Source organism: Helicoverpa armigera, chromosome 19 (assembly GCF_030705265.1).
Source record: "Helicoverpa armigera isolate CAAS_96S chromosome 19, ASM3070526v1, whole genome shotgun sequence".
Classification (NCBI taxonomy): Eukaryota; Metazoa; Arthropoda; class Insecta; order Lepidoptera; family Noctuidae; genus Helicoverpa; species Helicoverpa armigera.
The window spans coordinates 7,243,009-7,269,584 of record NC_087138.1 but is presented as its reverse complement, the minus strand read 5'-3'; the positions used below and the strand labels follow the sequence as shown (position 1 = coordinate 7,269,584).

Sequence of the window (26,576 nt, the reverse complement as noted above, 5' to 3'; positions counted from 1 at the left end):
CTATGCAGTTTCGAAGTTACCTTTTTTACTTTTTTAATAAGTTTATTCAAATTCTCTTTTTTATGCGTGAGAGTCGATTCAGCCATCTGCATAGATTGTCGACTTGAATTCGTGCGTGTCTCTTTCTATAAGCAAATGATATAAAGTATGTACGAATGCGTGTTTCTGTATTTCGTTTATTAGTGTTTATGCTGTGATCGCAAATGCGAACTGACACGAAATTAATTAACAGTTTTCATGACCGTGTGTTGGTAGTTTCTTTTCTGTCTCAATGATATATTGTATTACCAACTTATGTTTAGTTCTTTCTACAATTGTAATTGGGAATTAATTGAACATTCCAAATATAAATTCTTAACTTAATGGTATCGATATTTCTAAATCAATTCGTTTATTATCGTGTCCATATTCCATAGCTGCTATATTCGTTTCAATCAATGTATCATCTTCTAAAACTTCACCATCATATATTTCAGTACAATTCTGTTGGTATGTGTCATAACTAACAGTGCATGGTGCCAATACATCGTATATTACACCCAATCGATCATTCTAGAGCAATCTGTTGGAGAAACTCTCGGAAACCATTCTTGATTTGTTATAATAGACGTAAGTGTATTGGATTGCTTTATTGGTTCGTTGGATTGCAAGTCTTTTAAAATGATTTTATTAGTTTTATTTCTGGAATATTCTGTATATTTCGGATTGAAAACATCTTAGTTATGTATCTACCTATGCATTCAGGTCTTTGTAAAGTCAGACACCTAGTACTATGTTTGAGAATACTTTGTGTATTTGATTCTATTTCTTCATCATCAACGTCTGTCTAATTTACTAATATGTCTAAGTTCTCTAAAGAAATATCGAGTTTTGATCACCATACTTTCTGGAAGCGAACTTATGTAAAATTTAAACTCATCGACGTAAAAATAACATGTTGTGTTGGATCTATTTTACATACATTTGAATAACAGAAAGTGAAAAATAGATCATAATTGTTTTGTTTACTACCCAGTTGATAGACACTGACATCTTAATCAATATCCTAATGAGTCGTAATATATCTAACTACGCTCTAACATGCGATGCAAAAACTAAACGTGCACGTGACGGTGTGAAAAATAGCAAATATCAGAGAAAAATACATACTCATGTATAATGCACGAACGAAATTAAATGATAGACGTGTTGAAAATATTATGCGAAGACGCTGGACTGTTATATAAATCGGTTTCTTTAATGTTAATTCAATTCTCTACTGAGATACCAAACAATATGGAAAGAACTTCGTCTTTATAAAAATATAATACTTATAGATATTTACTTCCAATGGCAAACCTGCCCCAGACCTAATATCATTTAAAAGAACATATTTCACAGTTTTGCCATGACGTGGAACAAATAATATTATGAAATTTCAATTAATAGAATTTTTCAAAGAAATATTAATAACATCCATTGTTATAACTGTAGAATTCTAGGTTCTTATTAATATAATTGAGAAGTGCCAGCAAAAATATTTATGAATACCCTATCAAATACGTATAGCTGTTTGATTTTCTATCTAAACAAATATCGTGCAAAATCTTAAGTCAATTGTTTTTAAGCTAAATGATTTCATTGTTCGATCGGTTGTGTGTGACAATTAGGACCGATAAACTAAGCTGTTAATATTAGCAAGAAATTATGTTTTCCATCTAAATATTGATGGGAAGTAATAAACTAAATTCCGTAAATCAGATTTAAAGTAATGTTGATTTTATAAAATATAATTCTCATGGGTACGTCTTACAATCACTCTTGCCTAGGGGCATTGGTTTGCCCGGGTAACTGGGTTGAGGAGGTTAGATAGGCAGTCGCTCCTTGTAAAACACTGGTACACAGCTGCATACGGCTAGACTGGAAGATGACCTCAACATAGTTGGGAAAAGCTAGGCTGGTCACAACTAAGACAACGTGATATGTTTGTGGGTAAATGGTGCAGAAACAAGAAGACGTGAGGTTTCGATGGATACTAATTTCATACTGCCGTGCGCAATGACACCTTCACACAATGCGGTGCTACACATGAGTGAGCGAGATGCACATACACATCACAACGTCACTGAAAAGTGAATTATCTGTCTAGCAAAACAAAAGCATAAACTGTATGAATACCACAAATAATCAGAACGTAAAATACAGAAGAAAAAAACAGCCACCAATCTCCACAGAAATGTTTAAAAGAGAAAGAATGTTTAGAATTCATAAAAACAAAACACTAACAGCGTTTGAATTAAATTAAGACATTCTTCAATTGTAAGCAATTAAAACACATACAGTTATATAATGAGTGAATACTGCATTACATAAGGATGGTACTACAATTAGCTCTTAGAGTATACAACCATCTGGAACCGCCGTGAGCAGAAATCGCTGTGTGGAAATATCTGATAATGTAAGCGATGATAATTCTCTCGGTCTTATTTTATAAGTTTTTTTCTTTTAATTTTCTGTTATCTCGTTTGCGTCTTTTTGTGGGGATAAATGATTTTCCTTTTTTTTTATTTACTTATGCCATTATAAAGTTATCAAATAGATACTTGTGCATTAACCTGAAGCCCATATTTTGTACAGACGCCTGTAGTTCAACCTACCTGAATCTATTGTGATATGGTTGAAAATCTTGAGGTAGGTTGATGTGCGGTCGCCTGTACATACGACCATGAGCGGCTATTGACAGACTAAAACGGAACGTAATGCGTCTCCAGTTGTTTCAATTACCTAAGAATCGACTGGACCCATGAAAGTCTATTTGTGCAGGAAAGAAAGTGCTTGTGTACCTTTCAATGACTCAATGGGATGTGACAATGGACCTTAACTGATTGTTACGTCATTGCGACAAAAGACAGTCGGCTATTTTGTCACTATAGATGCTTGGATAATGCGGAACTGACAGACTTTATCAATTAATGGTGACAGAGTTAGAATGAAATTGAAATAAAAAATATATACTGTTTCTAAAAAGAAGTAAAATGGTTGTGTAAATACATATTCGAATATCTTCACCTCTGTGTGATAAAATGACGTTGAAAGGTGTCTTAAAATATATTAAATACCTACACAATATTATTATAAAAATATTTTAAATATCATCAGTAAATTAATATTTCGACTTATCTATGCATAAATAATTATACGAAAATCATATTATATTTCTAGTTGATTTAACATAACCTTATCTAATAGAGTTTTTATATAACGTAGGTCGTTTGATAAGTTGCTAAGCTGTTTTTGTTTTAAATAGCCAAAATTTGATATTAATATTATTTTAAAATATAATACGAGTATATTAACACTAGTTAGAATGTCAGTTTTGCTGTGTTGTGCAAATGTGACCTTTGTTTTGAAAGCGATACGGTATGTTGATTAGATTGAATTTTTTGATTCGAGTGCAGGGTCATTCGTTTTGTCACGTTATCTACTGGTGTAATTTTGAGGGCATATTATATTTAAATAGTAGTTCCCACCGTTCCCCTCGCGTTTTCTGAGATCTACTTCGTGCAATAAAGAAAATAAATTACAGTGAAAAAAATTGTCTTTCGATATTTTTGCAATATTTTGCGGATTGGACCAATATTTCCTGCAATTAATGAGTTCAAGCAAACAAACAAAATATTCAGGCTATAGGTATGGAAAATATAGGCCTTAGTAATGACATTATTACAAAGACTATAAAACCACCTTATGCATTATTATTATACCTATGACAGAAAATCTAAATATAGGTAATTTAAATGTTGATAAACGTGGAGTAAAGTTATTCCTGGTGTATCTTTAATCCGTGTTTATTAATAAGGCCCTACATGCCTATCTACTACTTTACTCACTTATAATGTCAACACTTCAGTGACTATATACCTCTAGATATCTATCTTGTACTTCACTTACCTTGTCAACACGCAACTTAAAACCAATGCTAATTACAATTCCCTAGTTACCTAAATCCTTCACTTAAACACAACTTAATGAAGCAAACTTGGCATACACACTGACACCCATACATCTGCTTACCCTCTTTCAATCCAGGTCAGTGGTCGCTATATTCTGCCAGGGCTGCGGGATTGTTCGAAAGAGTTACCGCGGCCCTGGTACATAAAAGGCTTACGAAGGAACATGATGGGTTTTAGGCCCGCCGCTGATTGCAACTTTTCGTCACCGTGACTTTTTGTCACTGTCACCTGCTGTCACCCACGATGCGCTCACTGAATCTGTACTTGGGTGACAAATCGCGTTCCTTTTTGTATGCTGGCTGAGTGACAAAAAGTCACCAGTGAGCGGACTCCCATTGTACCTACCTAATGTACAGGTCGAGTGACAGTCACGTCACTCCGGCATTGCCTGCTGCTGCAACTATTTGTCACCGTATTGTCACGTCACCATAATGAGCGCACTCAGTATAGTTTTCATTGCACTTGTCTAAGTGACAAAAAGTCACGGTGACGAAAAGTTGCAATCAGCGCCTAGACTTAGTCAGTAAGAGTCTGATACTCCCTTACGCTGCTAACCCACAGCGGGAGAAGTCATAAAAAACAAATGAATGTTCGCAATATTTACTGGAACAAATCCAAGATGGCTTAAAGGATAACTTTGTAGTTCATTGTAGCAATTAAGTAGTTATTATAACGTGAAGTAGTAACTGTAGTTAATAATACAAAGAAGCCTTCACCTTTGACTGTAGTTTAATAAGTATCTTTGTTTTGCGATGATGTTTGTTTCATTAATTCGTTTTTTTTTGGTATTAGGTAGGTAGAGCATGCAAACGGAGTTTCCTAGTTTATAATACAAAAGCTGGTAAATACAATTGTGGCTACTCTGGTGTTGTTGGTCTCCATGGTCAGAATAATTGCCAACCATCGTGATCAATATCATATAAAAAAAGGTAAGCATTGTCAAATTCAAATATTTATATTACCAACAGGTCTATCTCTCTATAGCCTTCTTTGAAATATCACATCATCATCACATCTCATTGCACGGTTCCAGAAAGTTGGTGCAATGGAAAAAATAAACAAAAATTTGGCAAGAATCTCCATGGACAATGCAATACAATTCGCTTAAATATTTTCTTATTTATAATACCTACCTATTATCAATCACACAGCAAATAAAGGTAGGAATCTAAATTTAGTTTTTAATACACCTGCATACTGCGGTTTTGATGTGTTTGTTTTGTAGTTATTTTAAAATTCGTATTTAAAACCTTTGTTCGACAAGAGTCTATCTTCTAAAGGTCAACATGCTTTTAAATAGCTTGTCAATGCAGTTTCGAAATGCATATCGGCCAGTAATATGATTTACACCAATATTGCGTGAGATCCAGCGGCTTGCTTATTATTAGAAGCTGAATTTGAATTGAAATGGGAGAAAAAAACTGCAATCACTTTTATCGTGAATAATGAGTAAACAGAAAGTGTGTTATGAAGAGAAAATTATTAATCCAGTCTTATCATCATAGATGGATACGAAATTTTCATTTGAGTTTCGTTTCTGACGGACAGTCTGACCAAAGCTAGATTGAGGAGGTCAAATAGGCAGTCTCCATGTAAAAACACTAGCACTTAGCTGCCCAGATTGTTTAACAAACTTAGTTGGGAAAAGGCTAGCAGATGAATGACTCCATGAACTGCTCTGTAGTTTTCATGGCTTATGATATCTTTATGATAAAAGGAGACCGCGTTTAATGTGTAAACTTATCTTGCAAAAACTGGACTTGAATTAAAATTACCTATTGTCCTCATAAACAGTGTTACCGCTGATATAATCTAGATTACATGTTCAGAATGCTTTGAGTTACTAAGTTATCATCATCATCAGCTTTTTTATCGTCTCACTGCATGACACAGGCCTCTTCTCATACAGAGAAGGAATTTACGTTAATCACCACGCTTCCTCAAGATGGATTGGACTTTAAGAAAAACTTTATGACGCATATGCAGCCTTCTTACTGTCTAGAAAGTTTCCTTTCAATGAGTTTTACTACCTCACGTGTAGAATATGGCTAATAGTTAATGGTTAATATCTTAATTTTATAGGTACTTAATAGCTAATTAATATTACATAGTTGATTAATGGTTATAATTATTAGATTATAGGTATTTTGATTGATGAATAAATAAATCTAAGATGTTTCAAATTGCGAGAACTCGCACTCACAAGTCACAAGTCCTATTTCTACCTACAGGTCACTCAAGAATAAGTAGGTATGTATAAGAAACTCATCGACTTAGGGACGTAGGTAGGTCCATCCTTTTTATACCTATACAACTCAAAAATAATTTATCCTTAATTTAAGGGTAGGTAAACTCTGCCATAAACCTTGTAGATATGTATGTCCCAGTACCCATTTTCTCATAGTTCATTAACACCTAAGTTCATCAGGGCATACCCCGACAATAGTCAATCATCCTTCTTCACCCACAGTCGGCTAATGAACGCAATAAGTGATGCGAAACACCGTAAAGCTTTTTTATTAGCTAGTGAGGTGAAGCGCATACTTATCGATACTCGACTCGTGAGGTCATAAACACATGTAGGTATTAAAACATCACGTTTTGCTGCACTTGATGATCTCAGACGCATTTTATGTAGTCAGATACCTATTTTATATTGTTAACTTAAGTGGGTAAATATTTGTTATTTTTTAATTAATGAAAAAAATGACGGTATTTCTGTGTGTACAAAATTGCAACCGTGACAATGAACTGTCGTAACAATTTCAAAATTAAGCTATCTCGAAATCGCAATCATAAGCAACAAGCGTGTGAAGAGATACAGTCAACACAAAAAACTAGACGAATGATACAATTAAACGCAACTATATTATCTTAAATATCTTACCAGAAAACGTGAGAAAACATCCGACCTTCCATAAAACAATCAGCTTCTTTTAATACACACTGTCTTCTAATGTCACAACCACAGGTCACAATAACGGAACAAAACTTACATGCAAAAAGTGGACACGAAAAGAAATCAAACGATCGAACGCGATTGGCCGGTCGGTTAGAACGTTCGAATCCGAAATTCAAATCGGCCAATGGGAGGAGATCGCGCATGCGTGTAACGACGACGGACGCTTGTCGCGGACTGAGGCAGTTTCTCAAATGAGTGGTTGACGAGCCTTCTCCATTCACACTGTCAAGTTAATTGTTTTGGTCACATGCAACTTTCAGCCTTAACAACCCTGATATAAGGTTGTATGTTCTTTGGAAAATTTTGGCGGTTAAGCCTGTTTGAACCATTAAGAAACACATTGCCACCTCGGTCGCCTTCACATGCACGGGAGTACACTTTTTTTGCAATGTCTCGTTTTAATTTTCTTCTTACAATTTTAAATGTTACAAGTTTTATTAAAGTGAGTTTAATTCTGGCTTGTAGTAATAGTAGTACCTATTTCCAATCTTTTATGTAAATTAAATGGAAAATTATATATTTTTTTTGATTACATAAGTTATTATATTCATTGATGCATACTTAAAAATCTCAATAAAGAAAGTTTTTGAAGTCATTTCAAATGATTATGTATATTAAAAAATATATGCTTATCCAAGCTGGTCGTTGATGAATTTAGACTTAACAAAAATACCTGTGAGACGTAGCCAAGGAAACCGAATAACACAGTTTCTTGTAATTTAAACCTTATACCCTTAAGAACACGGTCGAAATTTGCATCCACGACAATTACTTACCATGCTTAAGACTTGAAACAATGAAACATTTTTCAGTGTAAAGAATTTTCGTAATTTTTTTATGTGTGAAATAGTTGTATTTCATAATATTATTTAACTTTGTATGGGGTTAAAACCCTCATAAAATGTAATACAGTTATTATATTATTTATAAATAAATATTAATATTAAGAACAATGAGGTGCTACAATAAAAAAAATACTTATTCTCATCATACTTTTGCAACTATGAGATAATAATTTTCGTTAGGTATGAAGCAATTTTTATAGGTTCAGAGATTCAAAAGTCAAAACGCATTTTTTGCTTCTAAAGGTCAAACCAGTTTGACGGTTCCAAGTTGTATGTTTATTAGAAGGAAGTATTATTATATTAATAACACGAATATTTTTTACATCTCTCTACGCAGAAAACAACACATATTTTAACACCTCTATGGCTCTTATAGTAAATAATAAATTACTATAAGATTCTTAAATAATAAGTTATTATTATTCTCAAATAATAAGTTTAATTTTAACACGCTTATAATTATTAGCTTCACTTGTAACTATGTATGTAAGAAAATCTTAGAATCTTAATTTGACCCACTTCCCGGTCTTCGATTAGGATGAAATTTTGCACACGCTCTGAGTTCTGATGACAATACATGCACATTTTTTAACTTTTTATTTATTCCATACTTCCATGGATTCTAAAGTTCCTAACAGCAGCTTACTTCAAAATAAATACTGCTTAGTAAAAAAAAACTTACATACTGAGTTTAACCGTCACAGCATCCATAAAAAGATCTATTAAGCATGATACACTACCATTTCTAGATTAACCTAGCTTGTTATTTATTCAAACTCCATTACAAGTATGGAGAAAATATTTGTGTTACAAATACGGTTATTTATCTAATTTATAGAAAAACATAGGCAATTATTCCCAGGTTGGATAGCCTTGAACTGTAAAAGGAGGTAGTATTTAGGTTAAACAATGTGTTTTGATTATATACGGGCTAATTAAAACGTAATTAGCTTTAGTTTGTGTGATGGAAACGCCGGTAAAGTTCTAGAGATATTTCATCACCTTTCTATGGAGAATCCCTAAAGATATTTTGCAATATTACAAAAAAATTAGTACTAGTAAATTGACGAAATTAAGTTTGTAAATTAATTAGTTACTTAAAACCATCGCCATTATTCTCTTGCCCTTATCCCAACTTTATTTGGGGTCGGTGAAGCATGTTTATATCCTCCATACTCTTCTATCTGCTACTTAATAACATCAACTTAAAAACAGCCTCATCAATTAGCATATTGATCAAGCTATTTTAAGTTAATCGTCTTGAAAACATCATCAGAAACTTCAACAACATAATAATAGAAAAATGATTTTTAAAATAATGTCCGCTACCCAACGAGCAACAACGATATCGGTCCCAAGAAAAGTAGATTTCTGCATTCAAAAACAAACAAATCGATAGCAGAATTTCAATAATTCGAAATACGTGGAACCAAGAAAAGGGCCAAACAAGAAACAGGTACCCGTCGGTGACCAGTTATTGACCAACAAGCTTTAAACTCCGCATAAGCAGTACAGTTAAACAAATCAACGCGTTTTGAGGTGACTCCTCAAGTCATACTGAGCAAATTTTATGTATGTGTAAGAATGTTGAAGAAATATATCTTAGAAACTGTAGAAAATGTGAAAGATGATTTGATATGTGTGTGGGCAGATAACGATTTTAGCATACTTTTCGAGACTTGCAGACATAATTTGTATCTTATTTTTGCTGTGTCTAAAACTAAAAACAACGATGAATACTTTGGGAAAGAGTGCCAAAATCGATAGTCTTTTTCCAAAAATGAACATTTGTTCGTAAGAATCGATTCGAAAACGATGATAAAGCCAAAAGGAGCCTTCGAAAGGACCCCTAAAATTCATAAGATTACAAGAAACTTGTTTTGTTGGTCGTCAAGTTCGTAAGCGGATGGTGGAGGTCGTTCGGTAACATTCCACATCACTGATTATTTTTAGGCATTTGCTAATAACAGGCCCACAAATTATGTTGCTGTTGCTGTTGATGCAGAAAAAAATTTAGATGGTGAGAGAAGTTGATTTGTTGGAGGAATTTGGTGGTATTGTAGTCAGAAATACATTAAGGTTGAAGGGGGGAAAGAGCGAAAAAGTGGGGGCTGTTAAAAATTAAGTGAATACCTAATATGATGAAAAAGCACAATCTTAAGGTCAAAAATAATCTGCGAGGAAAAGGGATTTAAGAATTTTGAGTTTTTTGAAAAAAAAAAAACAAAATAATGAGAAGATAAATATTGTATATTTATCTTCTTTTATTCTGTTATTTTTTTGTTAGTTATTTATTCTGTTGGGTTTAGTTATAACAATCGTACCTGTTTTATAATTGCTGCATTATGGGGAAAAACGATAAAGGCTGTAACGGATAAACTTTGGAGATGACGTTAGACAGAAGATATGGAAGAAGTAGATATGCATACGCACTGTGGTTCATCACTGAATAAGGTATTTAAATAAAACTACTTTTACGGATTTTATCGCGGTTATATTATATTATTTAATCCCGACGTTTCGGATCCTTTACAGCATCCATGGTCACGGGCAGACTAGAAAAAAGAAAATCCGTAAAAGTAGTTTTATTTAAATGTCTAATATTCGCGTAAGTGTCAGAAATCAATACACTGAATAAGGTCTCAGTTACAAAAGCCTATAATATGTGTGGAACGTTTGAGCAGCATCTCATCTCAAATTATCAAATCAACACGAGTATACTTATACTAAAATATTCCATGTTTGCACTCGACGAAATGTTTTGGCAGTGAAGGCTCCACACTTATTATTAAAACGTCCGCCGTTCAATGAACCCTAAACATATTATTGCGTGCTGAAAAATACATAACGCGATCTATAATACTGTACCGTTAACTAAAAGAATGACTGGGCAGTAACTTTGTATACGCCTCTATTTTCACGATATTAGAGGTTTAAAAAGAGGCAAAGTTGGGAATATCTAAAGGGTTTATTAATCTCTGGATCTACTTAACCTATATTGAAAATTTTGTAGCCCAAAGAAAGCAACGATATTTGAGAGTGTCGTCTGCCTTCATCTTGTTCTAATGAGATTCAGTTCCTCCAGGATGCCGGTGAAGCCACGTAAAAAAGCAGCAAAAGTATAAAGATGGATGTTTTTTGATAGTGACTTGACAAGTATAAGCAAAATACACTCTATGTGTAAGGCGATAAAGCTTATTTAAGAATGCCTCTCTTCATTGAAGTGTCGTGTATTTGCTTTGCTTTATTTCAGACGGTTTTTTTTTTGGATGCGAACATTGTTATAATGTAGTAGTGTCTTCCGATAAATTGATTTAGGTAATCCCATATAAACACACGTAACAGCTATATTGTATTTTATTTCTAATAACTTTGACATGGATGTTTATCACAATAGTAGAAATAATATTACATATTACAACACCATTAGTATTCATAAAGTAGAAAGGGTTTAAACAAAATTAACAATAAATATTAAAGCTTTAACAAAATACAGATGACTAGATTACAATAAACATTTAAAATACCAACAGAATAAAGCAACATTAGTAAATAGTTTTAAACATTGTTCTTATTTAAAAACTAAAATAGTTACAGTACACGTAGGCCTTCTTAATTAGACTAAAAGTAAAGATTTTATTGATAAAAGATTTGAGAGCTCACCTAGGAATGTTATTTCTCATGAAAGTCTCTAAAATAGGTAAATGCAAGATCTCAGAAAAGAAGAAACAGTAGATGAGACTATTATAAGAAATGAAGGACTAACCGATCACAATAAATTACTATTCAATGATAAAGATCTAATTCTTACCTATGTCTGTCTATATGTCTTACTTTCTCAGCCAAACCAAAAAACCAACTAAAATGTCTGGTATATGACAGTCTAGACCCTTGAGAAAAGACATATACTATATTTTACCCATTCACAGAAAGTAGTCCACCAGGATGTGGGTGAAACCGCAGGGCATGGTAAATGTTCCATAATAGGCCTTCAATCACAGTAGAAATCTCTAAAGAAGAGACAGCACAATATCTTTCGATTAAGTACAAAATACAACACCTATCAGGACTACTACAATTTGCTTCAAGAAACTTAACATAGTTCCAAGATTAGCCAGAGCAATTTTAGTTTCTATAATAACGTCATCTATTTCATAAATCTCAATAAGGGTTAATATTTTAGGTCGTAATTCTTTGACTTCAATACTAAGGCGAGATCCCACCAAAATTGTTCGCGCACAAAGATTGCAATTTTGCTGTCATTAGCGTGTAATACGTTGCTATATGCTAAAATGAGTAGACCAGTAGAAACTTGCATCACAGTGCCACACATCGGTGGAATCTCGACTTTATGATTGTTTTAGGCCGTTAGATTTAAATCTTCTTCTTGGTCAAGAACCAGGTTTGCATAGGCTCAGCTTTTCCCTTCATGGAGACGTGACCACGATATGTCAGTTCAAATCGCTCGTCGTAGTTGTCTGGGCGCATCAGGTAGCTGGAAAGAAATGTTATCATCGTTATTGTTTAAATTATACATATAATTTGCCTTTTTACACTTGTACGCTGTCTTTGTAAATTGCTTGTCATTATTAACTTTAAGATTTTAATACAATATATCAAACCAAAACAAGGTTTGAATTGTACTCAAATTCAAGGTGGGACAAATAAGGGCTTAGCTCTTAAGATAAGGCTACATTTGTGATATATAATAAATAAATAAATAATAAATAAAAAAATAAATAAGTGTATTCATAAAAGTTTCAATGAATTGAAGAATGAAGATAAGAGTACTCGCACACTGCATACTTTTAGTCGGCCGATAGATTGTTCGCGCTCATAAATTAGTATGAATTGAAGTGTGCAAATTACAACAATCAGATTTCCGCCGGTACAAGATGCAAAACGATGATTGGATTATGCTTTTCTTACAAAAAAAAACTCAATCAATTGTTGACCAACTGTTTAGTCTGCAGTATGTGAGTACTCTTACACCTACAGAAGTATCGACTGTCGTCTATAAAATAGGAAACTACTACACATAAGGCTTCCCAACATAGAGGTAAGAAGATTATGCTGCACTTGCAAGTTTTCTTGCTCAAACGGAGGGGTGCAAACTGATTTCATGGCTATTGTTTCACTAACTGTTCTAAGAGTCAGTGCCTCCCTAAAATCAGTAAACACAAATAATAAAATAACATCAAAAACCGAAGTGCCAAAAACAGCAAAAAATATAGTGAAAAGTTTCATCAATGCAAATATAAATTTTGATACTGGTGCAAATTAAAAATTGTATGGAATCAAAAGTCAAAATGATGTTTCTGAAATTGTAGATAATATTTCTGATTTTGCTTTTTAAGTTTTTATTGTTGTTTTGTTGGAAATTATTGTGGTGACTATGGATACGTTTATGGATTACTATTTTGAGGGTGTGTTCAGTAACATGGATCGTGATTGTTTGAATGAAAGACTGAAGAGGCGGGAACTCGTCGAGTACTTTAGTACTGTCATTGCCGGTTGTGCGAGAGGTTATATTCTTGTTTATTATTTCTTTCCTATGTAGTACATAGGAAAAACACACTACATAATCCTTTTCAGTTTGAACTTGAAAAGTTTCTACGATAATTACTAATATACGGTTTAATTTTTTTTCCTGTGTCCACCAGTTGTAATAGGTATCTATTAATTAATTAAACTTAAAAATTGGAAACAAGTGTGATGACAATCGAACGAACTTATCAAAGAAAAGCCCTCCTCATTTACATCATCAGATATCAGACTTCTTTAAAACACGATTTCTTCTCCAGGTCAAAACCATTCAGATAACACCTCATGTAAGAACTTTGTGATGTCAGCTTTGAGGTACCACAACAATTGCAAGACAAGTAACGGCGATGTGTGCCTTATGGGGAAGTACCATAACTTGCTGTATGTCGCCATGAAGCTAGCTTTTGATTGGAGCCTGCAGGACAATGGCGTGGTGGCAGCATTGTTGGATGAGCTGTACGCTTGTGAAAGGACGTTTGAGAGGATATTTTTGGGTAAGTTACAAAATTGCCCGAAATACCTAACTGCACAAAATTAAAATGTAAAGTACGAAACATGACAAGCAACCTACACAAAATTCTCTATCTCTCTTTCCCGTTCTTACTTATATAAAGAACATAATATTGCCAGTACCATTTAAAAGTAAATAATGCAATATTTACAAAGCCTATTTTAAACGATAAATTACACTTAGTCGTAGTCATAGTTAGTTAAGTTTACTAAAGGAATATTTTATTTTTCCAGGTGCAATTTTCGGTACATCAGCACCATACTTTCTAGCAGGCTGGAAATCAGACTTCACAGACAAAGAAGAAAATGTTCACGCTTTAGTATTCTTCCTAGACCATGCAACTAACGCTAATCTCGAATATGAGGAGAATGGTAGAACTTATCGCTTCATAGATGTGCCTTTAGAGAGCTGTGGACATGCATCTCCTGTGAGGGTCGTGATACAAATGGGAGCATCAGAAATGCTGATGATACTACTAAGATTTGGAGCTCGAATAACATCAGATGCAGTGTCAACAAACCCAGTTGAATCAATTTTGGATAGACTTAATGAATACAATAGAAAGTATCCATACGAACTCGTATCTTGTTTGAAGCTGGCTATGAGAGCGGTACCAAGTATTAAGCTGTCAGTAGACAAAGATGTTTTCAAGCATATGGAACTGCCAGAAGACTATAACTATCAGAGGAAATTGATGCTGGAAAAATATGGAGATATTCTAGAAGACCATTTGGTGCCAAGTTCTAGATGTGGATTGAAACCAGTGGAGTTAAAGCATTTGTCAAGATGTGTGATTAGACACATTCTCTGGCAAAACTTCGAACTGCCATTTGGAATACAGAAATTACCCGTTCCAATGTCTTTAAAGCGTTATTTAGATTTGTGTGAGGATTAAATTTTTGTGATATTAATAAAGTGATAGTTTTTGTGTTTTTAATATTTTTTCATTTTGTGAATGTCGTGATTAAAATGTGAAGCTTGGTCTTATCTTCTGCACCTACTAAAATATTGTATCCATCTTTGCTTAGAATTTTACATTATGGAAAAGCAATTTTACCCATAAGTATCCTCGCTGACGTTGATAGTGCCAGGTACTCCAGTGGTCTCGCAGCGGCTGGTGAGGTTTACCGTGTTTCCGAAGAGGCAGTACCGTGGCATGCGGTGACCGATCACCCCGGTAACAACCTCACCAGTATGGATGCCGATTGTAATGCCCTGAATAAAGAAAACAGTATTCAAAATTATTGATATGAATTGAAGTATCTCCAATAAAAGGTTTACTAAAAGTTAAAATTATTATAATGAACATAACACATGAGAGGCCTCTTAAAAAAAGTTACAATAATAACTAAGTTCGACAGAGTAAAAAATCAATCTACTGATCCTTGGTAGTGTCCTTGATTAACAATGACGTGTAAAGTAAACTAGTTCATGTTACCAAAGTAAAAATATTTTAGACCTAATGTGCAGTATTACTTACAACAGGCTCTCCATCAACGGTGACTGTTTGAGACAAGTCCATCATCTCCAAAGCCAGCAGAGAGATGTGCTTGGCATGACCAACTTCATACTCTGGGAGACCAGATACAGCCATGTATTTGTCACCAACTGTCTCAACCTGAAAGATAAGTAGGATTTGTAAAGAATACAGATGCACAGTGTCATTGTAACTAAATCTTCCGTTTCAGAAAATTCAAAGGCTGGTTCTTCGCCGAATAGAACACGCTAAAATTTGTTTGTATAAGCAAGATTATTTTTATTTAATTTCGCAAAGAAATTAGAGCTTCAGTTATCTTAATTAATGTTTGTTTGATATTACTTAATCATTCGACTTGATCTTCCAAAATATATTCCATATTTACCTATCAATAATACTTCTACGTTACCTTATAAACATTAGGATTCCTCTTCGGATCAGTCAGCACATCGAAAGCTGTATACAAATCGTTGAGCATCCTAACGATCTTCATGGCACCCTTATGGTCGGTGTGCCTGGCGCAGTAGTTGGCAAAGCCCACGATGCCACTGAACAGTAGGGTGACGGTATCGTAGCGGCGCGCGGGGACAGGACGCTGGTGACGGAGCTCGGTAGCCACGCTGATGGGTAGGACTGAGTAGAGGAGTCTGTGAAGTGAAGGTTCGTTGTGGATAACGAAGAACAAACTCTTTGGAGATTATGGAAACATTGACCTAATCATGTTGTTTTTAAACAAATCATTCATCTTTAATGGTTGAATATCTTTGAAGATTTCTATTAGAGAAGTTTGTTGCGAGGATGTTCTTTTTAGCCTCGCCGATATTTTCGTGGAAAACATTCTTTATCGTCGAAATTATCCCTCCCGATAAAGGCTTTTTTGGCTACGAATATTACTGTTGATTCAACAATATCTGTTCAAAATCACCTACTTGGCCATAAAGCTGTCTTACACTGATGACATAATTAATTTCGAAGGCTTTTCTCACTACCGTTTTATTTTACATTATGAAGAACAACATATTTATATACCTGTCAGTCTTCTGTTTCTCCGAGTCCAGCTCTCGGAATGTTTGCTGCAGCTTATCAGTGAGCACCTCGAGGTTCTGCGTGAGCTTGTAGTCAGCCTCAAACTGTTCCGACATGAGCACCAGGTCGCGAGTCGCGTCGTGCAGTGGAATGTCGGCAATGCAGAGGCCTCGGCTGGGGAGTTATTATTATATTATGTTACATAAGCATCTGGATTATATCTGAATATTTTTGAGATAATATATACCTACTGAATTGTCTGTTGGTTTTTTTACGCTCAAAAGTGTTTAAGCCTCTAGAGATTTTACGAGAATACCTCATAATTTTCAGATACTTGTAACCTGGGAGTTTTCAAAAAATGCACTATTGATAGGTTACTTCTAGGTATAAGCTTATGTATAAGCTTTATTTTCGACCACCACATCACTTACGATGTAAGATAGCGTAGTTAAAGTCTGAGTATCATAAAGAAAAATAAGTTAAATTACACAGTTCCGCTTTCTACGAGATTTAAAATAATGATTGTATATTACCGAGTCAAATCATCCAAGTTTGTGACGCTGGGATAGCATTGGAAGACCACCACATCTGTCTCCGGAATGTACAGCATTTGACCCTGGAAGATTTAAGCTAAATAAAGAACAGTACTGGCCACGTGCCTAAGCCAGGAACAGTCCTCTCACATGGTCAAACTATCTAGAGAGTATTCTTTATATTGACGGGAAATCGTCAACAACACCTCTCGCTTTGGTCGAAGTTCAAAAATCTTTTCCAAGTCCGTACATCAAATGAAATGTGTAGATATGTTGGGCTAAAATACCTTCAGACGTAGTGAAGCAATATCCTCATCAGGTGCAGTGACAGTCATTTCCTCAGGCTTGGTCTTCAATACGTAAACCGTGTTGATGTGAGCCAACACGTTAGCGAACGTCATCTCCAAATGGGGTCGCACCTGTAATATGTTAGTCATATTGTTTAGTATACTGTTTATCTGCGGTTTCATCACCATTATTATCAGTGCTCTTACAAGTATGTAACGACTTAAGTAAAGAAGATTTTAGTTACAAGAGACTCATGTACGTCTTCAACAGAACACAAAGTTAAATGCAGGCTTTATTTTTGATTCTGCGTTACGTTAATAGAGCAACATTTTTAAAAACGGAATCAGAACTTTCATGTATTTAGTATATATGTATTTTACGTAACTGACTACCCATTGATTCAATAAATAATAAATAATTTGTTTAATCAGTTGGTAAAGGTAATCAAGTAATTTACAGCAGGTCTGCGTCCGAAAACAGAAAAGCTAATGGCTGTAACGACGGTGAATGACGATGATTGTTTACGAGTATTATGCCGTACCGTATCCAGCACATCAGTGATCTTGCACCCCGGCTTGGTGACTCTTGGCATGAGACGCGAGACAGTGCGTCCAGCCTGCACGATGTTCAGCTCGCGGTCGAACATCAAGTGGAAGGGAAATACGCGGCAGAAGGTTGCTGGACTCACTTTGGGCTCTGAAAGAAGATTTAGATATGATGTAAAAGTGATGGATATAGAAATAGGAACTTCTTTGCCTTATCATGGCGGCTACAAGTTTGATTACTAAACAAGCTCTTATCTCTTATTTTTCTCTGTAATTGGTTTTTGGTGAGAAGGCATTGAACTTATCGTAACTATTCAGTAATCTGTGCTTATGGGTGCGAAAGTACAGCTTCTTTTTCGCATACGAACCCATTTACGTTACATATCTTGTTTTAAAAGAGACCCAGAAAATTGTTCGTCAATGTATCTCCCTTAAAGGCAGCTTTTTGTTTGTTTAAAAATATGGTTGAAGGTGTTTTATTGTGCGTAAAATAAACTAGTAATTCTCACCAAGTGACAAAGTTTCGATTTCAGCCATCTCGGGAGCACACACGCGTCCTGAAGTCGAAGTCTCAGTGATGAGGAACTGGACGTGATCACATTCCTCTTTAGTCTTCAAGATTTCAACCTTCACTTCTGTGTCGTGAAGTTTACTGGCTACCGTCTGAAAATACAATATTTTAAATATTAGTATTTTTTTCATAGTAAGAACCTGGCTGTAGGAAGATGAAAATGTAAGATCCAATATGAAACGTTCCAGGCACATCTTCAGACCCGGACCATTGATAGATGATTTAGGTCTACTCAGAGAACTTGCTTCAGCACTACCGTTCTAGATATACTGGGGGAAAGAACTCGAGGTGGAACCGTAACGAATCACATAGCTGACTATGGTATGGATAGCTGGTTACAGGTGCGTAAATAAATTACTAACATCACAGCATACCTATATTATAGAAAATTAACCAATCAAAAAACCTTTAAACTGACCTTAACAATACCAATGACGATATGCTCCAGCCCCGGTCTGTCGGAGTAGTAGTGTAAGACCAGAGCACCGTCTTCTGGTCGTTCAGTGCAGCGGAATGACGGCGAGCGCATACCAGGGTATAGTGTACCCAAGTGGTCGTGGAGACCATCCAAGTTCTGGAAAAAGAATAGCATAATGTAGTTAAATAGCAGATAGATTGGATATATCAATAAAATTAATCGAGAAATATGTATAAAATGGAGTATAAATTGCGAAGGTGATTTCAACACAATTCCAAATTCTGATCGCTAGAAAACTGGCATGATTGACTACATACTTACTAAGAGCAAACTTTCATATAATATGGGACGTAAATTCCACACTGTCAAGGTATAAATTCTCAAAATAACCCAAAACAGCTGATAGAATTATATCTGATAATATTGACAACAAACACAGTAGCGCTAGTGGTTTAAATGGAAAACTTTTATCGATCATCATAATAAGCCACTCCCAACTGTTTCAGTAACAGTAAAAAAATAATTATTTTAATATATGGATAGTTGTCCAAAATGTTATTGTTTAAAAGCACTATTTTTAAAGCCCATTATCCTTTTTATATTTTAGTTGAATATTACATTCATAGATGGCGCTTTCTTAAACATTTATTATTTATGTTGTCTAGTATTGATTATTTCAACCCTTATACTCGAATATGGACTTCAAACGTTAGTGTTAGGGTTGCAAATCAAATAACCTGCAGGAAATCTCGCGGCGTTGCACCAAGAACTTGCAAAATCTTGTCATATCCAGAGTCTTGACAAAATTCGAAAAAGGTTTTTCCAAACAGCTCCAAAATGGCATCAGCTGGTATTTCTGGGAATTACAAAATATTATAGTGTAAAAATATATTTTAGATAACACTAGGCTTAGTTTGACGTATTATAATCAAAGTAATTAAATAAAATTGTTTACTTCTAAAGATAATTGAACTAGATTTTAACTGATCTCTCTGAATTCACCGGACATGAATTTACAACATAACTTTTAGACTTAATTTGTTGAAAAAAGGAATGTTTGATATTATTACTTCTCGCACTTTTTTCACTGTTCCCAAAATAAGTTGCCAGTTTGATTGCAGTAATAGCAAAATCATAATATTTGACTTATTGTAAAGTTAGCATTTACCAATATGGAACATAGGTGGGTATGACAAAAAACTTACGTAAAACTTCAACGGCAGCTGTGATCAAGTGGTATGTGATCTCGTCCTCATAAATCTGCCGCACCAAGAAGCTGCCTTCCATCGCCACGTCGGCCTTTTTCCTGTAAAAGTTGTATTGTTAATTAATATTACCTACTCCATCTTTTTTGCAAATCGATAACAATCGAAATATTTAAATTTTGGAAGTCCAATATTTCTCACTGCTTGCGGCATTTTTAGTAGAGGCATGCAGATCTTTCGCTTTGCAGATATTGTCGCACATTTTATAGGTGTAACTGGTGTAAGTAAGTCAGCACAGCCAATTCTATCAAAATTACATTTAAAAGCATCAATCAAGGAATTGGTAAGTGCCAAACAAAAGTAGTCTTATAGACTTCTTCTGACTACAAAAACAAAGTAAAAAATTAATATGAAAACACATCAGTAAAATGTAAACTGACTTGATAGTCTCCCATGTTTCTTCGTTAAAAGTTTTCGTCACCAGCAACTCAAGCGCGTAGTTTACGAATCCGTACTGAAAAAATAATGAGTATTATTATTACAACTTATTACCTACTTCAGTTTAAAAATATGCCTATCGCGTGAAACTTACCATGTTGAAGATTTGTTATTTCTGCAACAAAAGAATTGAAAATGAGTACAGTATTAATAAATGCTGACGCGGACAGTATCACATGTCTGAATCGACATTTTGTTTGAAAACGTCGTACTAAGAAAAAGAAAGTCATAATAGTTTATAATGATAACAAGTAATGACAATTTAAATAATTACCGACTACCAATAATTTTCTTCCAAATAAAATTACATTAAATATTTAAATGAAGTCGAGTCATAAACGAGGCAACGTCTTACTCGTCAATAAATAAACAGACAAAGCGACAATAAAAGTAATAAGTATGACTTTAAATAAAAAATGCTGAAGCGTTCCTTTCTTCATTGAGCAGAAAACTCATTTTCCCTCGATCTCCCACTTTGAACACAATAAAGGCCGTTTTTGTTTTAATTTTCTTCCTAAGAGACGTTGCGATGAAAACGAATGAGAATTTATTCATCATTATTTTTCTTTGAAGTATTGAAGGGCGGGTAAATGAGATTGGCACGAAGAAAGTCTACAAAAATGTGGGATAAAATCATCAAAATTAACACAATGAATTTGTTTATGGTGTGTTTATTTTGAAGTTTTCCTTTTCATTTTAATATTGATTGTTCTAAAATAATAATAAAGTAAACGCAGATTATGGGCATCCTTCAAAAATACTTTTGGTTACAAAGGTGAAAACTCAAGATTGTCTTTTGTTATGTACTGTCATAAGTATTTATGCTACTCGCTATGAGATGGCAGCACCATCGCATATTTCTTACTTAACCATGAATCTATTACCCACTAGATGGCGCTCTATTGCGCATTAATTTTCAGGAAAATTCAAAATTAAATATTGTAATAGCTTTAACGTATAATTTACGTCATTGATAAATATTTTTATGTATAAATAATTTAAATAAAAATGTAGACACTTAATAAGTAAATAATTGAAGCACTAACGCATTTTTTTCTTGTTTTAAATATGAAACAATGTATCATAAATAAATTATTATGAAATACATAAAACGGGTAAAATAATATTCCACTTTTTTATAACAAATATGCACATTATTATAAAAAAAATAACAATAAACTAAAATTGCTTACTAAACAAAAAGTAGCCCAATTAAATTATAAACACTGATAAAAATAAGTTAACTCACCTTTTCCGATCCGAAAGTTAGAAACAAATTCACTCGGTTTTCAAAGTCGATCGTAATGAAGCCATATAAATATAATACGTGTGTTTGTTTTTGTTTTAGGCCGACGCGAAATCCACCCACATTACTGATCGCGCCAAGAGTCTGGCGGCAACTGACGTACGCCTGTCATTGGTTGAACGACTAACGCGTAATTAGAAGGAAAACTACGAAAATTCTATAAAAAAATCACCCAATTAATACTTGATATATGTTTAAAAAAATCTAAAATATGTTTTAGTAATACTTAAGTGGCAGTTTCAATCGTTTTAGTAGGTAATAAGCAAGAGTTTATGTCAAGCCATCATGCGGAATTTTCCTGAACTAAAAGTTTTGACTATTGAATAACAGATGTCGCTTCTAGTAGCAAGACGCAAGAAGGTTCTATTGCTGTATTTATAATGTCCCTGTAAATACAATTTGATGGCATATACTAGCGTTGGCTCGTGGCTGCGCCCACACGAAAATTAATAATCCACAGTCTCATAGGAATTGCTGCGAAATGAAAAAGCCAAGTCCTTGGAATGGTTTTAAAGTAGATTATATTGCTGTTAAAAATAGGCTGGTTTATACTTGAAATGATTGATTCTCTTTTTATGTCGATTGGGGCCATTAATCGCGACGAAAATGGGTCAGTGTATCATTCAAGTTGGCAATTGCATTTCTAAGCACGTACCGCGTGAATCACTGTCTAATTTAAGGAGCCGCAGCGAGTTCGTAGATTGATGCTCCTTACCTTGGTGTTCGATATCGATAACTCATATTTGCGGTGTGAATTACTTATATTCTTTTTTAACTGACTTCCTCAAAAAAGGACACTTTCAATTCCGATATTCTGTGTCTATTTTTTAAGTCTCTACCTTAGCAGTTAATACCAAAAAAAAGAGGTTTATTTGTATTTTTAGCTAAGTCCAAGTACTACGTAGTCCAGTGCACAAACTTACAAACATTAAAGTTACCACATGGCCTCGCCTAAACACTTAAAACATCTAAAAGCCCGTTCAGCGAAAACTATTGTTATAGTTAACAGAAACCTTCTACTCAAGCCTCATTTGTTTTGAAAGCAATCCCACTAATTTCCCACATTATCACTATTAGGTACAATTTGCACCACCTACTTAATGCGACAATGAAGGAACCATGGAGAACAAAATTACTAGCGGAGATGTCATAACCCAAGCGGGGCCCAGTAGGGCCAAGGCCTGCCGGGGCTGAGGGATTGTTCGACAGAGTTACCGCGGCCCTGGTACATAAAAGGCCTACGACGGAACACGACGGTTTTTAGTCAGTAAGAGTCTGACACTCCCTCACCGCTGCTAACCCACAGCAGGAGGGGTCATTTGATGATTTTTGACGTCATTAAAAAAAAAGATGTTATAAGTCAAAATAGAGAGAGTAGCCCATGTTTAAGAGATGGAACTATGGAACCCGCCCATTATTTTCAAAATAAAATCACCGATCAATGGAAACCAATCTTTGACAGATTGGTTTTGATTAAAAAGGCATCCAAAACGTCTCATTAGTTCTAGTAACTGTTCAAGCGTGCCGTACGTTTCTTGACCTACAAGCAGGCTTACCTGCCTTATGGTATCTCCGCTACCTTTCCTTCCTCCATGAAATCAACAAAGCTATCCACACATAGAAATTAATTCCTAATATGGGTGGGCAGTATTAATCCATTTGTGTAATTACAAGCCAAGCCCATACGTTGTTCAAATCAGTGGGCAAGGCCGGTGTTTTGGCTTATACTGCCAACTTTATACTTGTTACTTTATGGTGTAAATTGACACAATTCTGGGCTAATTTTGTGTGAATTAGATATAAAAGTTAAGTAAATAGTGTAACTATGTTGGCACACCTTTTTATCTTCTTAAATGGTGGTTTTCAGTTTGGGCTGTATATTTTTATTATATCTGTACGATTTTGATGTGGTTTTCAGCGTATTATTTGTCAGATTTTATTTTACGTATATTTTTGAAGTGCCTTTTTAATATAAAGTTTTTGGTAAATTAAATCCCACTCCACCTTCGCAAGCGATTTTATTTGGAAATACAATTCTTCCATATTCATGTCCTACAAAAAATGGTGGAGTGGTTGGAATCTATATGCTACGCACGTTCATATTTGTTTGAATAAAATACATGTTTTATTGAAATACTTAGTTAGCTATCTCCCATAAATAAATGAGTAAAAACCGCATTTCAACGACCCACCTAAATCTAGCCTTGAATGAGTACACTTAGTTCTAGCCGCTATGACAAAGGCTACACCTAATTCTAACCGAAGATAAGGGGATATAACCAAATTTTTGCTCCATGTGGCCGGCTATATCTAGTTTTAGCCGGCTAGATCTAGGTGTAACCAGCTCTAGCCGTGACAAGTATCTATATTATTATGAAAACTGATATTTTAGGCTAAAGGCAGTATATTAATCAGAACATGGTATAAAATAGTCCTATCCTTCAAACATACTTAATAGATAAAATCTAGCAAAATTAGATTTTTTAAACAGTATACTTTTCTGAGAACCCCTTAACAGTGGCTTAAAATGACCACATTTACATACTTATATTATGTTAGTATGCCTTTTACTCAAACATGGCGTGACCACGAAACTGCTGGCTTAACAGTGAGCAGTTAATTGCAGAAAATAAGTGCCTTTTTAAATTGAAGTCTTCGTGTTTTCAAGTCGTTTGAAATGTGTCTTTAAAGGTGAAATATTGTTGTAAATTATAAGGAGTGAATGTATTAATTTTATCGGTTGCAGTTACTGACGAATAATCCGGTGAATTTAATAACATATACATTCTTTTAAATATGAGTAATTAAAAATAGGAATATATTGATGAAAAATTAATACCTACATTAAATTATGTAAATCGAATTGAAATTATGTGGAGTAAAAATTTAACCTGAAAAATTACTGTCGCGATGAATAAGCTATATTACCGCAAAGTTTCATAAAAATCGAATCGGTTGTTTAAAGATTACCTAACAAACATGGATCTACATTATACCCCTGTAACATTATTATAACAGTTGGATACGATTTCATATACCTTCAATTTGCAGCTTATAATCAAACGTCATTCATCATTATCATAATTAACGACCGGGGCTGAACTCCTCATTAGTATGCTATCCTGGGTTTCAGTGCATCCGGGTGGTAATTGAGATTCTAGATCAGTCTATGTAAAGTAATGCTTATATATTTTGTCTTTGTAGTTAGTGAGTATATCTATGTGAAGGTAACTGTTGCCCATAATTTTTCATTTATATAAAAATTAATAACATTAGATAGAGTGTCTGTTTGTTATATTAAAATGACCTTCATATTGACACAATACATATACAAATATTTTTTTATGTTGTGTCTGTCTGTTTGTTCCGCCTAATCTCCGAAATGGCTGGACTGATTCTAACAGGTTTTACTGGATCTACCCGGTCTAGAAGTAGCCGATAAAATATTGGAGCTAAACGAGAAAAAATATTCTTATGTTCAAAAATCTGTTCATAGTTTTCTGTTATCATTGCATTTGTTTCTTAGAAAGAATTCTTGGATATCACTATTTATATTTCAATTCCATTACATTCTAGAATTTCACTACATAATATTTCGGGAACCACAAATCTAGACTCAGGCTTCCTAGAAAGCCCACCGAGTACAGCCTGATATTTATCTAACCTGGGAATTGAACCTAACGTTAGCATTCGGATTTACAACTTCCGATCAAATGAGGCAGCCTAGAATATTGTTGAACAGATTGAGTTAGGAAGATAAATTACTTCTAGTACTTGTGTACTGTTTTCCCAAAGGTAAAAGCGGAAGTTTTGGATAATTAAAGCAATAAAGCTTTAGGTAGTTTAGAAACGTTATACTGTTAATTTGAGCGTGCTTATATACTTGTACTTTTTAAGTAGCTTGAAATGCTTTTATCACTAAGATATCACAGTTTTAATTTATTATATCTATACCTATGCGGTAATACGTCGTAACGTTCCAAACACATATTTTTAAGAATTAAGCAATGATAAAGTATATCTATTCCAAAATCAAAATCTCCATAGCAACAAACTGAAGTTATTTGAACACAGTAACTAAAAATAATTTTGCGATTTTTGATTGTAATGTCGTGTGTCAAAAAAAATAACACATTCTAGACACAATACCGTTATCAGTAGAAATCACTTATTTTCCTGTTAAAAGTCTTCGTGTACAAACAGAAACTCATTCGTCTTGACAATGTTATTTTACAAGCACAATAGGAAAGCGGAGGAATCAATATTATTATGTCCATTGTTCAAAACGGTTACAGAAAACTCGATCATAGAAATGTAGGAAAATGGAGATTGGTCATTTTTGTGGAAGACGGAATATGTGAATTATTTGGTTTTCTTTTCTATGTCATATACATATATTGTGTAACCATCTATATAAATATATATAAAAGAAAGTGTTGTTAGTTACACATTTTATAACTGGCTGAACCGTTTAAGCTGAAAATTAGACGGGAGGTAGCATAGACCCGGGAGAAGGATATGGGATCGTTTTCACCATCCGGGACGCGTTAGAAGCCGCGGGCAGAAGGCAGCCAGGCTACACCTGTTTTATTTTTATTAAATCTTTGACATTATAATTAACACTTATATTTATATTGTAAGGCTGATTTTCATTTTACTATGTATTACAGTCAAAATTAACCTTTTAATGAGTAAAAAAACCTTACCACGAGTCCACAGTGCCATATGGTACATTGTCATGATGTTTTTCTGTCATTCCTACCAAGATAGCTTTATATTTCTAAGAAAAGCTATATTTCTTGAAAACTCATCGCTTTTGTTTCTTAGATTTATAACCGTCCTATTATTAGCTTAC

General features: G+C 34.2%; 3 protein-coding genes across 3 annotated transcripts in view; 1 reads left to right on the top strand and 2 right to left on the bottom strand.

Annotated features, from left to right (window-relative positions):
* LOC110373262 (glutaredoxin domain-containing cysteine-rich protein CG31559) overlaps positions 1-7,142 on the bottom strand; it is an 86,524-nt gene extending 79,382 nt beyond the window's left edge. Inside the window, exon 1 of the mRNA XM_021330478.3 lies at positions 6,880-7,142. The gene's annotated coding sequence lies outside the window, so the exon portion shown is untranslated. The remainder of the gene's footprint in view (positions 1-6,879) is intronic.
* A 4,558-nt stretch (positions 7,143-11,700) lies between these two features.
* LOC110373283 (guanylate cyclase soluble subunit beta-1) lies at positions 11,701-21,814 on the bottom strand. The gene is made up of 15 exons (XM_064039520.1): positions 21,665-21,814; positions 20,510-20,530; positions 20,358-20,431; positions 19,918-20,018; positions 19,450-19,568; positions 18,713-18,868; positions 18,233-18,386; positions 17,720-17,874; positions 17,178-17,309; positions 16,891-16,973; positions 16,361-16,531; positions 15,741-15,978; positions 15,335-15,472; positions 14,912-15,069; positions 11,701-12,294 (listed from the first exon to the last, which is right to left on the bottom strand). Exons 2-15 carry the CDS (start codon positions 20,510-20,512, stop codon positions 12,174-12,176), a joined length of 1,803 nt encoding a protein of 600 aa, XP_063895590.1. The 5' UTR covers positions 20,513-20,530; positions 21,665-21,814; the 3' UTR covers positions 11,701-12,173.
* Positions 12,741-14,877, top strand: Stops (slow termination of phototransduction). Its single transcript, XM_021330518.3, has 3 exons — positions 12,741-13,324; positions 13,604-13,837; positions 14,088-14,877. Exons 1-3 carry the CDS (start codon positions 13,195-13,197, stop codon positions 14,747-14,749), a joined length of 1,026 nt encoding a protein of 341 aa, XP_021186193.3. The 5' UTR covers positions 12,741-13,194; the 3' UTR covers positions 14,750-14,877.
* Positions 21,815-26,576: the final 4,762 nt, after the last annotated feature.